The sequence below is a fragment of the Temnothorax longispinosus genome, chromosome 10 (genome assembly GCF_030848805.1).
Source record: "Temnothorax longispinosus isolate EJ_2023e chromosome 10, Tlon_JGU_v1, whole genome shotgun sequence".
Taxonomy (NCBI): domain Eukaryota; kingdom Metazoa; phylum Arthropoda; class Insecta; order Hymenoptera; family Formicidae; genus Temnothorax; species Temnothorax longispinosus.
The window spans coordinates 15,983,939-15,997,456 of record NC_092367.1 but is presented as its reverse complement, the minus strand read 5'-3'; the positions used below and the strand labels follow the sequence as shown (position 1 = coordinate 15,997,456).

General features: G+C 41.6%; 1 protein-coding gene across 4 annotated transcripts; it reads left to right on the top strand.

Moving 5' to 3' along the window:
* Nucleotides 1-727: 727 nt before the first annotated feature.
* Nucleotides 728-12,461, top strand: Syn2 (Syntrophin-like 2). Of its 4 annotated transcripts, none has more exons than XM_071790452.1 (11): nt 728-970; nt 1,465-1,768; nt 6,301-6,405; nt 6,539-6,737; nt 7,287-7,412; nt 7,502-7,663; nt 7,919-8,103; nt 8,208-8,366; nt 8,478-8,702; nt 8,816-9,019; nt 9,444-12,461. In XM_071790452.1, the coding sequence occupies exons 2-11, from the start codon at nt 1,706-1,708 to the stop codon at nt 9,516-9,518; spliced, it is 1,503 nt and encodes a 500-aa protein (XP_071646553.1). In that variant the 5' UTR covers nt 728-970; nt 1,465-1,705; the 3' UTR covers nt 9,519-12,461. The 4 variants fall into 4 exon arrangements, with proteins under 4 accessions (XP_071646553.1, XP_071646549.1, XP_071646551.1 ...); XM_071790448.1 differs by having other exon boundaries at nt 730-970; nt 9,249-12,461; XM_071790450.1 differs by having other exon boundaries at nt 730-970; nt 1,445-1,768; nt 9,249-12,461.
* Nucleotides 12,462-13,518: the final 1,057 nt, after the last annotated feature.

Sequence of the window (13,518 nt, the reverse complement as noted above, 5' to 3'; positions counted from 1 at the left end):
TTAAAGAGCTCTTAGATTAAAGGATTATGAATAATCTTGATAATCTCTTTTCCCATGTCTCGGAATGACATCGAGTGATTTCATTTCGAACAACTTTAATCTCGATTTAACTTTTTTCTTCTACTTCTGAGAATTAAAAAAAAAGATGAAAAGCAAGTTAAATCGAAAATTAAATTTAATCCACGTTGATGATAAATGAACATAACTCCGATTATAAATTAATCGGCGATTGATTCAACTGGCGGAACGGCTCGAAGCAAAATTTCTAATTATAAATCGTTGCCCCCGATCTAATAATCCATTCTTTCCACGTACCAAAGATTAAACGAACGTTATAACAGTTCTATCCACGTTAACGCGATAATAAAGGATAACTCGACGAGTTAGTCGAAAGTTAGTCAAATTTTCATCGCCCTTACGAATCCAATTTCTGTCTAAAACCGGGAGGGAGCGGAGAGGGACGCCGTTTCCCCAAGGCGCGTCGAAACGGAACATCGTGTTACAGCGGGACACGTGATGGGACGTGTTCGTAATTAAAAATCGAGTTATCTCGCGAAATTTAATTGTCCCGAAATATCCTTCCTGCGCGATTTGGGGCCGGGGGTGGGGGGAGGGTCAGATTGGCCGGCGGGCGAACGTAAAAACCCCCCTCGCGTGATCCGCGCCTGGAGCGAGCGCCGCTTATGCGCGGTGCCCCGCGTAAATCGATGCGCGCCGCGGCTTTTCTTCAGCAATCAGCTTCAGCAGGCAGCACTTCAGCCAGCAGACGCCAGCAGTTCGGCCAGCCAGCCAGTCCGCGCGATACGTGTGTGCGCCGGTCAGCTTTGCTGATCCGTACGTGCATCTTGCCCTGGCCTCGCGTCCGCTGTGCGCTCCCCGGAGACGTCTCGTCCCGTCGCGTCTTCCAGGAGCTAGGTCGCGCACTCGCTTCGCTCTCGCGTCGACCAGCCGGACGCGCGTCGTCGCTCAGGTAGGCCCGCGATACGTCGGAAGGGCAGAGGCCGACGGTCCCTCGCACTGGGGGATCAAGGTGGCTCCGTTTGCGTCGTCGTCGGGGCAACGAGTCTTATTAGTCCGGGGATTGAGACCGGCGGCGTTTCAGCTCGGACACGCGAGAAACGAGAGATCCCGTCAAGCACCGGCACCAGGGTTTCTCTATTTTTTTCAATTTTCGAAAAAGGACGGTAGGAGAGCGCGAAAAGTGTGGCTTATTAAAAACCGGGAACGTTTCTCGCGCGTCCGCAGCGAGGAGTTTGAATTATCAGATCGCGGTTCGGAGCAGCTCGACGCCGTGGGCCCGCGAGGGTCGCGGGCAGGACGCACGGCGTCGCGGCGCCCGGACTCCCGGGGAGATCGCTCGAATCTCGGGAGAAGTCTCTCGGGGACTGAAAACGCGCCGGTATCAATCTCCCTCCGAATTCAACAACCTCTTCGTCTAACTTAGCGCGGTTGTTTCTCGTGCAGGGAGAGAGAGTGTGCCGTGCCATGAAGGCTCGTCGCCGTCGCCGTCGCGAGGAATGACTCGCCGCTAGGAAGTCGTAGGGGTAACGGTGTGCGGTGCCCGCCGATGTCGCCAGCGGTGGCTACCAGCCTCGTCGTCGCTGAGGCCAGCAACAGCAACGGCAGCAGCAGCAGCAGCAGTAGAAGAAGGGATTCTCGGGGATACGCCAGGGTGCCGTCGCTTCACTGATCGCGCGCGAGAATAATGAGAATCAACGCGACGAAGATGAGCACTCCGATCGAGGAGAAGATTGACCAGAAGCTGAAGGTATACAGGCTTACCTCGAGGGTCGGAAGCGCCAGGATTGAGCCGCGATATCCTTCTCCAACCCTTTATCTCTCTCTCTCTCTCTCTCCCCCTTTCTCATACATTCTCTCTCTCTCTCATTCTCTGTCTCCGTCTTGTTGTCCGTCGATCTTCGGTGATCAATAATGCATCCACGCTCGTACTCGCACTTAGCCGCATGCTTGGGATGCAGCACGCGTGCATAATCCCGATCAGGGAAGCGTCTCGGGGAAGCGCCGCGCGCTATGCGGCGCAGATGTGCGCCGGATATATTCCTGGATATATATATGCCCTCCTCCCCGGCCCGTGTGTGTATTCGGCGTATCGAACACCTCCGGCGAAATGAATCGAAGCCGCCTTAACTCCGAATTAAACTACTCGGCAACTACTCCCGTAGGATCGGGTCAAGATCCTTCGATCGATAGCGCTCGCAGCAGGAGCCGAGTCGTGTCCGTCTAATCTCTATATTTCCCTCGATGTTAAGATACAACTCGACGTTGTTTTTTTAACATTAATTTCTACGTATTATCTCTTTAGCATAATATGATTATTAATCTTAATGACATAATTATTATTTTTTACTGCCTTATATATTCGTGTTACGTTTCAACTCGATGGAATCTGTGACACTAGTTGTAACACACAGGAGTGTTAATATCATTTTATCGCTCGCTTCTGATCTCACCCGTTTTGTGTGTTTTCAGTTACTTACGTTTACCCACGTTTTCACTCAACGTTAATGTACATCGCAGTCACGGACGGCATTTACCGCTAGGTGCGAGATACGCGAACGGGGCCTGGGTGTTTTTTTACGTATGATAAAAGCGGATGAAAGGTCAAAAGAGCCGTGTATGCGAGCGTGGTGTAATTTAGTCGGGGATCGCGTTGCACGTAATTCGCGACGGTCTCATTACCCACGTCCTCTCGACGCTCTTACACGGGTAAATACTGATGAGGCAATACCATCGGAATTTCCCATAATTAGGAGGACGCATTTGAACCTGTCGATCGTTCGCGTAGCGATAATTTTGAACGCCGAGAAGCCAGCTTATTAATTTGCGCGTTTTCTAAAACAAGAAGAAATAAATTAAATTTTAAAAACGAATTTTTTTTCATTTTATGAATAACTATAATTATCTCGCTCTATGTGCGCGTAAAATTCCCATTTGTCTCCCCGTAATTCGAGGGGCAAGTAAATGAATGGATTTTAACATTTCATCATGTTTTTAGACGTTAATCGGATTAAGAGAATGCGGCCACGCACGGCCGAGAGTCACTTCGGACTTGGAATTTTGTGGACTGGTGGCCTTCGTCGTTCGACCGTATCTCGCACTCTCGTTCCCAGTTATCCCGGATGAAATTCCCGGCGCTACAAGTGCACGAAATGTTTTCCGATCGCACGACATTAACGTCGTTAATCTCCCGTGAACGACCGACGTTTCGCCGATCGCCGGGAAATAGCGAGGAGGAGTTTCGCCGCGTTTCTACGGTCTCTTCCGTGGAATGAATTGTGGCTTCACTAATTTCCTTCTAAATTGTAGCAGCTACAGTATAGATGTAGATAGACTATTAGGATCAACGCTGACCGATATTGGTAGAGAATCGACCCGCGGGTTTTCATAAACGTTGGTTAAAGATAACTGGAGTTTAAGCGACTCCACGTTCCCCTTTCTAAATATGTATAACCGGCGAGAGCCGGGAGAATCGGTTAAATCTTTGCTATAACTTTAACGAACGCTCGTTAGACCAGAAAACGGCCCCTGCAGCAGTCGAAATTGGCTCTCCGGACGCTTTAATACCGCCGGATTCTACATGCCGGGTTTTATACGGTCTGGGATAAACGTCGAATAGCGCTTAATTGATGTCTTCGCAGAAAACGGAGCCTTATCATTTCGCTTTGATAAACGCTCCCGCATACTCCAAATTGGCAGTTCGGTGTCTGCCGTCGTCCGACACAACTTCGCGGAAGAGATCGATATAGCCCTCCGTGATAGCCGCGGCACTAGTAATGTTTAATTACTTTTGCGATAATAACGAGCGATTTCATATATCGTACGTCTGGATTATAAATTGATACGTTCGGTGATACTGCGGCGTGTCGCGTTGCGTCGCGTCGCGGAGAGTTGGTTTTTATCTCCTCGCGGGCACGCCGCGATTTTGTCACTCGGCCGGTTTTACCCGAGAGCGACAATAGTTTGTCACGTCGCAACAAAGTTCTCATCCTGTAAACGAGTGTTTCACCGTGCGAAAAAAAAAAGAGAAGACTACGAACGGCACGCGAACGTCGATCATTTTCACGTTTTTGCGCTTTTCGGCCATCGATTATTACGGAAAAACCTGCCGTAACGAGAGAAATGTAAAACCCGATAATCGTCGCAGCGATATGAATTTACGGGAAAATGATAGAAAGTATAGAGCGAAAAATGTGTATAGTTTCCATCGCGAGATTGGAGTCGAACTTTCCTTTCGCCGTTAATTTTGCGTAAAATGCAAAATTAACGCAATTACGAGCGACATGTACGTAATACAACTCGCGACGAGAGAATATTGCAATAAGACTGAAAAAGCATCGACGACGCTCTTATTCGACCGGTTATTTAAAACGTGCGTTCAAAATGTATAGGGTAGGATAAGTTTGTAAAGCTTTTTTAAAAGCGGATGCTTTAAAAATATGTACGTATACTCGTTTTATATTTAGAGGGTTTGTACTAGGAGTTTATAATAGAAAAATATGTTTCGCGGATTTCACGGAAATTTATCTCTATTTAGCGACACGTCACCGATTCGTATTTACATACCTCGCTTGCAGCGTTTCCGATGATAATTAATTATCGTCGGATTAATTGGAACGGACGAATTGTTAACGATAAATGACGAATGCGCTGCGAGGCAGTTTTACTAAAAATATAGTGTGTATAATTGGGGTAAAATGGGTCCGTCCCGTTTTGTCGATTTAACGACCCGAAAATCTCTCTCTCTCTCTCGTTTGTCGGGCAACGTTTTCCGATTGTCACTTAATATACATACGTGCCACGCCGAATCGACGAATTTAACGTCTTCTCGGGGACATTCGGGGCCAATCTGGCATAATTTTCTTTGACACAAGCGAAATCGATCCGCTCGCCGGCTCGCCGTAAACACAAAAGCGTAGATTTCAGTTTGCTCTTTTCGCTGATATATATACCTTCGAAATCAGTTTTTTATATGCATGGCGTATTAAATTCCCGTGAAATGAATTTGCGTAAAATGAACCGCCCACCGATATAGCACGCTTTGTATACCCTTTTTCCTTCGCGCTCCAATTTTCATTCAAAATGCAACACGTCGATCTATGCATAATAATTATTATAAAAATACGTAAAAAAGAAATTGGCAATTTTCGCGGACAAAACTGTCCTCTCCAGCGACGTTCTCTCGCGGAGGGAATTCGATTCCAGGAGTTGGTCAAGGAGCTCGTTAATGAAGGCTCGCTGAAATCCTGTCAATTTACGATACCTCCGCGAAAGCGCATAGTCCTTCCTTAATCATTTAGCTATTCTTTCCTGCCCATCACTTATAGCTGTCATCGTCGGAGAAAAGAGTATGCGACGCGGAATTGGATCGCGGGCGAATAATTTAGACACTGCCTTCGTTCGCGTATTGAGAAAAGGAAAATCGATTAATTGAGCGAAGACATAAGCGGAGTCGTCGTTACGCGGAGGAAATCCTAGATGGATGTTTGCAAATCGCGCGAGGACGGAGGCGCGGTTGGCTCTCGAGCCGCATGGCAAATTGACACAAATATGAATTAATTTTAACCGATCCGTTGCGGTCTCGCGGGTTAAGCTGCAGAGCGAGCGAGGGAGAGGGTGAATCCGTGTCGGTTCCGCCGGGCAACGAACGGGAAATAACATAATAACGATAATGCCGTTTGGAGTAATTAGGGACGATCGTTGCCCGGTGAATGTGGATATTCAATTAAGAATTTATATCGAAAATACTTTCTCATGCATAAATGCATGCTCGGCCGATACAATGACTTCGCATCAATCGCTTTAATCAATCAATATTTGCCGGTGCTCGTTAGTTATCGTTATCGGCGTAACGGCAGCGTCTTTCTTCCCTTTAATCTTCGAGCTACTTCCGCACCGAGTGGCATCTCTCGCTTCTCAGAACTCTAAAATAACTTTTGCAATCCCGCGGGGTCCTCGCTTTTTTTCCCCACTTCAATTTCCGGTTGCAAATGCAAGCCCGCTTTTTGTGCCGAGTTATAATGAGGAAAATGGTATCGCAGTTATTATGTTATTTTTACATATAAAAGTCATTACGACAATATATATATAATACTTTTAAGAAACTGTGATAAGCTAAACCAATTAGTTTGCTAAAAATAATTGGTTACAATTTGATAAAGCTGTTCCACATCTTCAATCTCCGTTTAGATATAGGTGCATAGTTTTCCTCTGACATTTCGAGCGAATAAAATGGCAATTTTATACGAATAGCTACTGTAAATTTGATTTTATTATCGGTAGGTGCGGACGGGGATGGTGACGGTTAGCGATGGGAAAAGCAAACCCGTGCCGATGCGTTTGCACTTGTCTATGGAGGTGTTGAAGCTTCAGCGGGAGGATCTCGAGGTAGAGTGCCTTTTGATAATCGTATTATCATCTATTTCCCGAATGAATGATGCTCAATAGTCTCTCGCTGACACGGTGCTTTATATCGATTACGGTCGCTGTGAAACGTGTCAAAGACGAGAATACATTTTAGCAGGCAGCGAATCACAATAAACCACCCCTGGACGCTAAGGAGCGCATGGTGCAAATCACCAGGCAGAAGGTCGGTGGTTTGGGGCTGAGCATAAAGGGCGGAGCGGAACATAAGCTTCCAGTACTCATATCGAGGATCTATAAGGGTCAGGCCGCCGATCAGTGCGGCCAGCTTTTTGTAGGAGATGCAATTATTAAAGGTATCATTGACACAAATTATTTTCACGTCGATACGCAGGTTGTTATCAAACTGATTATCAATGCGGGATGCATTTTACATTCTCTATTAATTTTACATTTTAAATTTTACATTCTTATTTTACATTATTTTACATATTGTTTATCTTTTATGTATCACCAGTATCACCTAAAGTATTCTTTTTTAATTCAGATAAAATATTTAATTTAAAAAAACGAGAAATTTTGCATCGTTGTCGTATGTTTAGCTTTTACTTTCTGTATTTAATTCTGCTTAAACTATTTCAATACAAAATATTCGATATCTTCTATTAATACTTGTTTCTTGTTATTTGCGCCGATTGCAGTTACGCGACAGTTGACAGTTTCGCGATAGTTGAGCGGCACCATGTACAGTTAATGAGTATCGATTTCAACTCGCGCTTCTGCCAATACCCGCTCCTATCGAGACAAACGTTGACTTCGTTTTTATTCCACATAATATTTCAAGCAATCATTTATCACATATGATTCATTGTTCATTACGTAATTTATATTCTATGGTTCTTTAGTGAATGGCGAGTATATCACGGCGTGCAACCATGATGACGCTGTCAATATTTTGAGAAACGCCGGTGATATAGTGGTTCTAACTGTCAAGCATTATCGAGCGGCCAAGCCATTTCTACAGAAAAATGGTACCGGAATATTATACATTATCGCAAAAAAATAGACAGATGGCAATGAGAATGTATTACGGCCCATACATTGATATTCTTGTCAACAGAAAAGGAAGAAAAACTGGATAACGTTGCCAATGGTACGGCGGAAGACGGATGGATATCGCCTAACAGGCAAGCGGGTAGTCCCAGATGCAGCCACAGCCGTCAAAGTTCTAATGCATCTTCCAGTTCGATGCAGTATAAAAGATGGGTGGACGTAATTACAGGTAGCTATACTGTCCACTCGAGTATAAATATTTAAAATGTAATACCTCGTATTTTTATATCCTACATTTATCATCATGTGTATCCGTATGAAACTTTAAGCTTTACTTGCTTCATATAGCCGCGATATTTTAACACAAATATTTTAAAAAATTGTCGCATAATCAATTTTTGAGAAGCTACAACAGTTCAGATACGGGATATGGAAATAGGAGCACTATTTGTGGTAGCATAATAATTAACGTGGCACTTTTCAGTTCCATTAATGATGGCGTACGTGACGAGATACATATTCGGCACCGACAAACTGAGGAGGAACGCGTTTGAAGTGAGAGGACTTAACGGAGCACGTACAGGAGTGATACATTGCGACGATAGCGCTATTCTTAGCCAATGGTTAAAATATATAACTGATAACATTACAGGATTGACGCATTTGCAGGTGATACAAATAATATAACTGTAATATCGTCATGTCTCTGTGTATGATATTCCGAGTTGTTTCAATAATTAATTATTTGACGATGAGCTTGAATTCAATTCCAGATGAAATTGTACAATCGTAATTTCGGAGTCGGCGAGCGCATAGAATACATGGGCTGGGTGAACGAGGCAGTGAGCAATAGTAATCAACCGTGGCAGAGTTACAGGCCGAGATTTTTGGCTCTAAAAGGACCGGACCTATTGTTGTTTGAGACACCCCCTGTATGTATCAATTCGTACGCTTTATTCTACATATTTTGAGCTTTTAAAATCGTCGATTTTACTCCAAGTATCGCGAGGATTATGCTAAATTGTCTTTATTGTTGCTTCCAGTGCAATATAGGCGACTGGTCTCGCTGCGCGTTGACTTTCAAAGTGTACCAAACGATGTTCCGCGTGATGCGCGAATCGGAGAATGTGGACGAGCGACAGCATTGCTTCCTGGCGCAGAGTCCGGGAAAACCGCCGCGTTACTTGAGCGTCGAGACCAGGCAAGAACTTCTGCGGGTCGAGGCGGCGTGGCACACCGCCATATGTTCGGCTGTTACGCATTTAAAGGTATACACGCGGTCGTGTACCTTCGTATACTTACACATTGACGCGTATGCATTTCTGCAGAGCAGTTTTCGGCGTCGTCAATCTCCTCTTACGCCTTTCCTTTCTCGTTGCAGAGTAAAACCTTCCCGGTAACTTTCAACAGTAGAAGCGCCGGTCTAACGTTAGAGTGGACTCAAGGATTTACGTTGTCGTATGAAGGAATCGGGGAGATCGCGTGGCGCTACAAATTTTCTCAATTGAGAGGGTCCAGCGACGATGGTAAAAGTAGGCTTAAATTGCACTTCCAAGAGCCGGACAGCATCGCTATCGAAACGAAGGTAAACACAAATTCTTTGGCGAAATTGAAAGGTTCATTGCAACACAGTGGTCCAAATCGTTCTCTCTCTCAAGAGAAGATCGAGTATAATTTCTTGATTAGGAGATTGGCTGTCTCAGATTCCTGAAAAATATATTAAAGATCAGTGTTGCATTCAATCCTTCAACTTTTGCTCTTTTTCATACGCATAGAGGGATGTGTGTATTTACGTTTTGCGTACGTTTCGACAGGAATTGGAGTGTTCCCAGTTGCAAAACTTGTTGTTCTGTATGCATGCGTTTCTTACCGCGAAGGTAGCCGCGGTAGACCCTACGTTTTTAACGTCGACCACTCCGTAAAGAGATGTAATATAGATGTAATAACGTTATTGCCGACGAATCACCAAGTGGATCACATTTGTGTTCTGTTATCGTTGTACGGATTAGAACCGAGTACGTGCGCTGAAAAATTACTGGGAGAACCAAAAGAAGGACGAACGAGGTGGAAGCGACAGAAACTAGTCAATATATCCAAAAGGTATTTTTACCGTTTACATATGAAAATCACCAAGCGGTACTATATACTCTACTCATCCTACCAAAAGCCAATTTCATTAGTATATATATGAATCTAACGGCTATTATCGTATTGTACGCATCTAGATAAGAATTCTCGCGAGTTTCTAAGAGCGGCAGTATGCTTTTATGAATGATTGCCCGACTAACGATGCGATTATGTTACCTGCTTTTGCTACATGCATTTATTCCCTTTTGAATTTTTTGAGGAACACGTAATCTCAAGTTACACATTCGTATTATATGTAATTATATAATTTACTTTTTATATTTACTTTTTACAGATACATTTTAATTGTATTTCAGTAATATTGTTTGATATTGTATGTCTCTCGGTTGCGCTTTTGTAATATCGTTTGTCTGAAATCTTAAGATGATAATTAGAATTTATATACACATATATAGGAATCAACATATGCGGGTTCATGATTTTTAAGTTACAATAACAGCGAATAATTTCTCTTAATTATAACAAATTGTTTGTACACTTACACATTGTATTGCGTACCATACATATATCAGGTGCCTTAAAAACCATGAACAAGTAGCTAAATTAATGGAGGCATCAACTTTCCGTTTCTCGTCGACGAGGAGAAATCGTATTACACATTTGTATATTTAGAGTATTTATAAAAATAAAACAGGAGTCGTTGCATTTCAATAGAGAAGTTCTAATTTGCAATCTTAAGGAGATGCTTTACAAAGAGTATAATTGAATTGAAAGAAACAATATTGATTCGTCCATCTGACAAAATGTCAAAGTAATAATTGCTCTACAGCAATAAATTATAATCTACAATTAGACGGCTCACTTGAACGTAAACGTCGGATATTGAAATAGTTTGTTTATCGATGCAGTATTATCGATGGGGGCAATAAGTTTTACAAATTAAGCGTGGATACCAACAGTATCGAGCTGCAGTTATTGGAATATGTACCCGTAACTGTTAGCTGTTACTTCTCTGTAGATGCAATAGCTATGTTCTACAAATCGTTTAACGTACGATTCGCGAAAATTCATCTATATGAGATAATTCTGATTGTGAAAGAATGTGCGGAAAGCTTATTTGATACGTAATGGATATATGAATGTCATGTCTCGGCAAGCTCGACAGATCTATAGTGTCTTTAAATATATCAATTATCTCTCTTTCCAATCACTAGCTATAGCGACATAGACTTAACACTGTATATTATGTGACTATCTTACATTGGTTCGCAATTATATTTAAAGCAATAAATCTTTAATGAACGAACAACTAGAGAGAAATAATAAGAGAGAGTAGGATATATATAAATATATATACACAAATATCTATATATATATATATGATAAGAGAACTGAATACAGTAATTATAAAGCAAGAAAAGAAGTATTATTCTCGCCAGTCACGAGAATATTGCACATTTTCCAATGCTCGCCTAATCACCCTTTAGTTTCTTAAGACGAACGGTCACGTTGCGTCGCGCAGAGACGATGTAAAACTAATTTTAGTGTCAAGGAGGAGACGTTTTGATTTCCATTGCGTGTTTCGAGAGTGTCTCCGGTTACTCGTAGAAAGTGCCTACAAAGTAACATAGAGAAAATATAAAAGATCCGCGCTTCTGTTGTATCACTGCGTATTCAATGCCGATTGTACTTTTCTAGTCTACAAAACGTCAGGGTCTTTTACGTGATACCTTTACGGTCAAGGCACCTGTTATCGCTCGTCTCTCGATTGCGAGAGGACACGAAGAACATTCGGACGAAATAAACCACCGTTTCCCGATGAATTTGTTACCGTCGTCACGTGGACGTTCATCATGTAAAAGGGTACCTTCGCCTATATCTCTCTGAACGTTTTTTTCACGATCGATATAATATATATCGTAGTAATATAATGTAAGAATTAAACGATATCCGATCTTAAATTTAAGCACAGAGCGATGTCGACGATCTAAGCGCTGTAAAACTTATTCGGTTTGTTAAAAATTTTCATGTTTTGACATAAAGCTTTATATGTTAAAGTTTAACACTTAAATTGTATTAAAGTATAAATTAAAATTTAACACTTTATAAATTCCTATAATGTTTGATTTGTTAATTAATTGGGAGGTTTAATTTGCTAAAATTTTACAATTTAACGTTGAACAACCGTTTTCTTCTCAATAAATGTATCATAGTCGTCGTGCATTCTCTGCGCTTAAAGTTGGGAAAGTTATCGAGAACTGCACAATTATTCTATATAAGTAAGTTAATTAAGCAAGAATGGAATGAAGCTGGAAAAGATCTGAAGCGCAATCAGGTCTAGATTATAGTCATTTATCGAAACTACAGGTTGTTCTAAAGCTAATGGATCGTTGAATCCCTGATATAATATATTGTACACTCTGTTAACATCACGCGTCGATTAAATTTCCCTCATATTTATTAAACCGAGATTTATTTTATTTGAATTTGAAATTGCGTAAGAATAAACCTTTTGTGAATGCTGTTACTTTATGGATCTTTTTTTTTATATACATATCTGTTTAACAGAGTATATCTCTTCTCGAAACCTGCTCGTTTGTGTGATCTCTCCGGATTCAGCTCATTCCATAAGTTACGCAAAATAGAAAATAGTTGTACGCGCGACGTACTTTTGCCTACGAACTCGTTGAATATTCAACTGATTTTCTTTCGGCGAGCGCTCGCGATTCCGAGTCCTGTCCGTTGCGTCTCGTGTTCGGATTCCTACGTCAGATTTATCTTCCTTTGCCTACGCGCGTGCTTATACCGGAGCGAATTCGCCTACTGCTAACATTTAACATCGGAATCTTATATTTCGAAATATAGTTTATCTGTTATAATGTCTATATCCCCCATTGACAATATGTTCCAAAATATATCATTGTTAGAAGTTACAAATCTCTGCTGTGTTCTCTCTTCGTTACCTACGCCTTTCCTAGTCACCTTTTATTGCATTATAATTTAAAAAGTAAAAACATGAATTTTTCAAGTAACAATGTAATTCAATAAGAGATCGTCAAGTAATAATATTAAAGTTTTTATTATATATCATATTTTTATGAAAGGACTAAAAAAGATTTATTAGCTGCTGCTTTTTATTTATAAATTAATTTAGAAATTTAACTTCTTTTTCTTATATATATAAATTATTAGACTAAAATTGTTATTTTTATGTTTTAAATCGAACAATTATATTCTCGAGTTGAATTTCAAATGCTTGAGAAGTTAGTTCGCTGTAAAAGGCTGGCATTCATAGTCGGGTCTTATTTCAACACCATCTTAAGTAATGTCTTGAGATGCCGCTAATACGGCTCTGTGATTGGTTCATAACACCTCAAGATTGTACTTGAGACGGTCTTAAACATAAGATCTGACTATGAATACTGGGAGTTCGGCTCTGCATTTCGCGAAAAATCGTCAAAGTTATCAGGGAAACATGCCTCAACAAGAGGTTGTCGCGATTCGATATTGATTCGAAATTCGCGCCTCTCGGAGGATCCGACTGAAGTAAGTTACGAGTTCGAATTTTGTGACTGTTCGGCGTTCGCGGTATCAGGAGGCCACGATTTTGCAGGAGCTTACGCGATCGAAATTGGCGCATATATTCAAAATATAAAAATCATCACCTCGCTTTTCCGTATTATTATTCTTACATCAACCCGGGGAATGGGTGCCTGGGGGTGATGTTTACACCCCCGTGCAGTATCGAAAACATAAAACTACGTCACAGTTATAGTTTTAACGTGCTTCTTTCGTTTTTTTAAATACTTATAATTTCTCCTTACTTTTTTCAGAAAATGTTAATTGAATCTACATTACCCTCAGACACTAATAAATTATAAAACAATAAAAAATATGTAATTAATAACAATAACTTTTAATTAGGGTGTAAAAGTCACTCCCAGGTGACTATATATATATATGCAAAAGAAAAAAGAAATCAGGCGCCCATCTCCA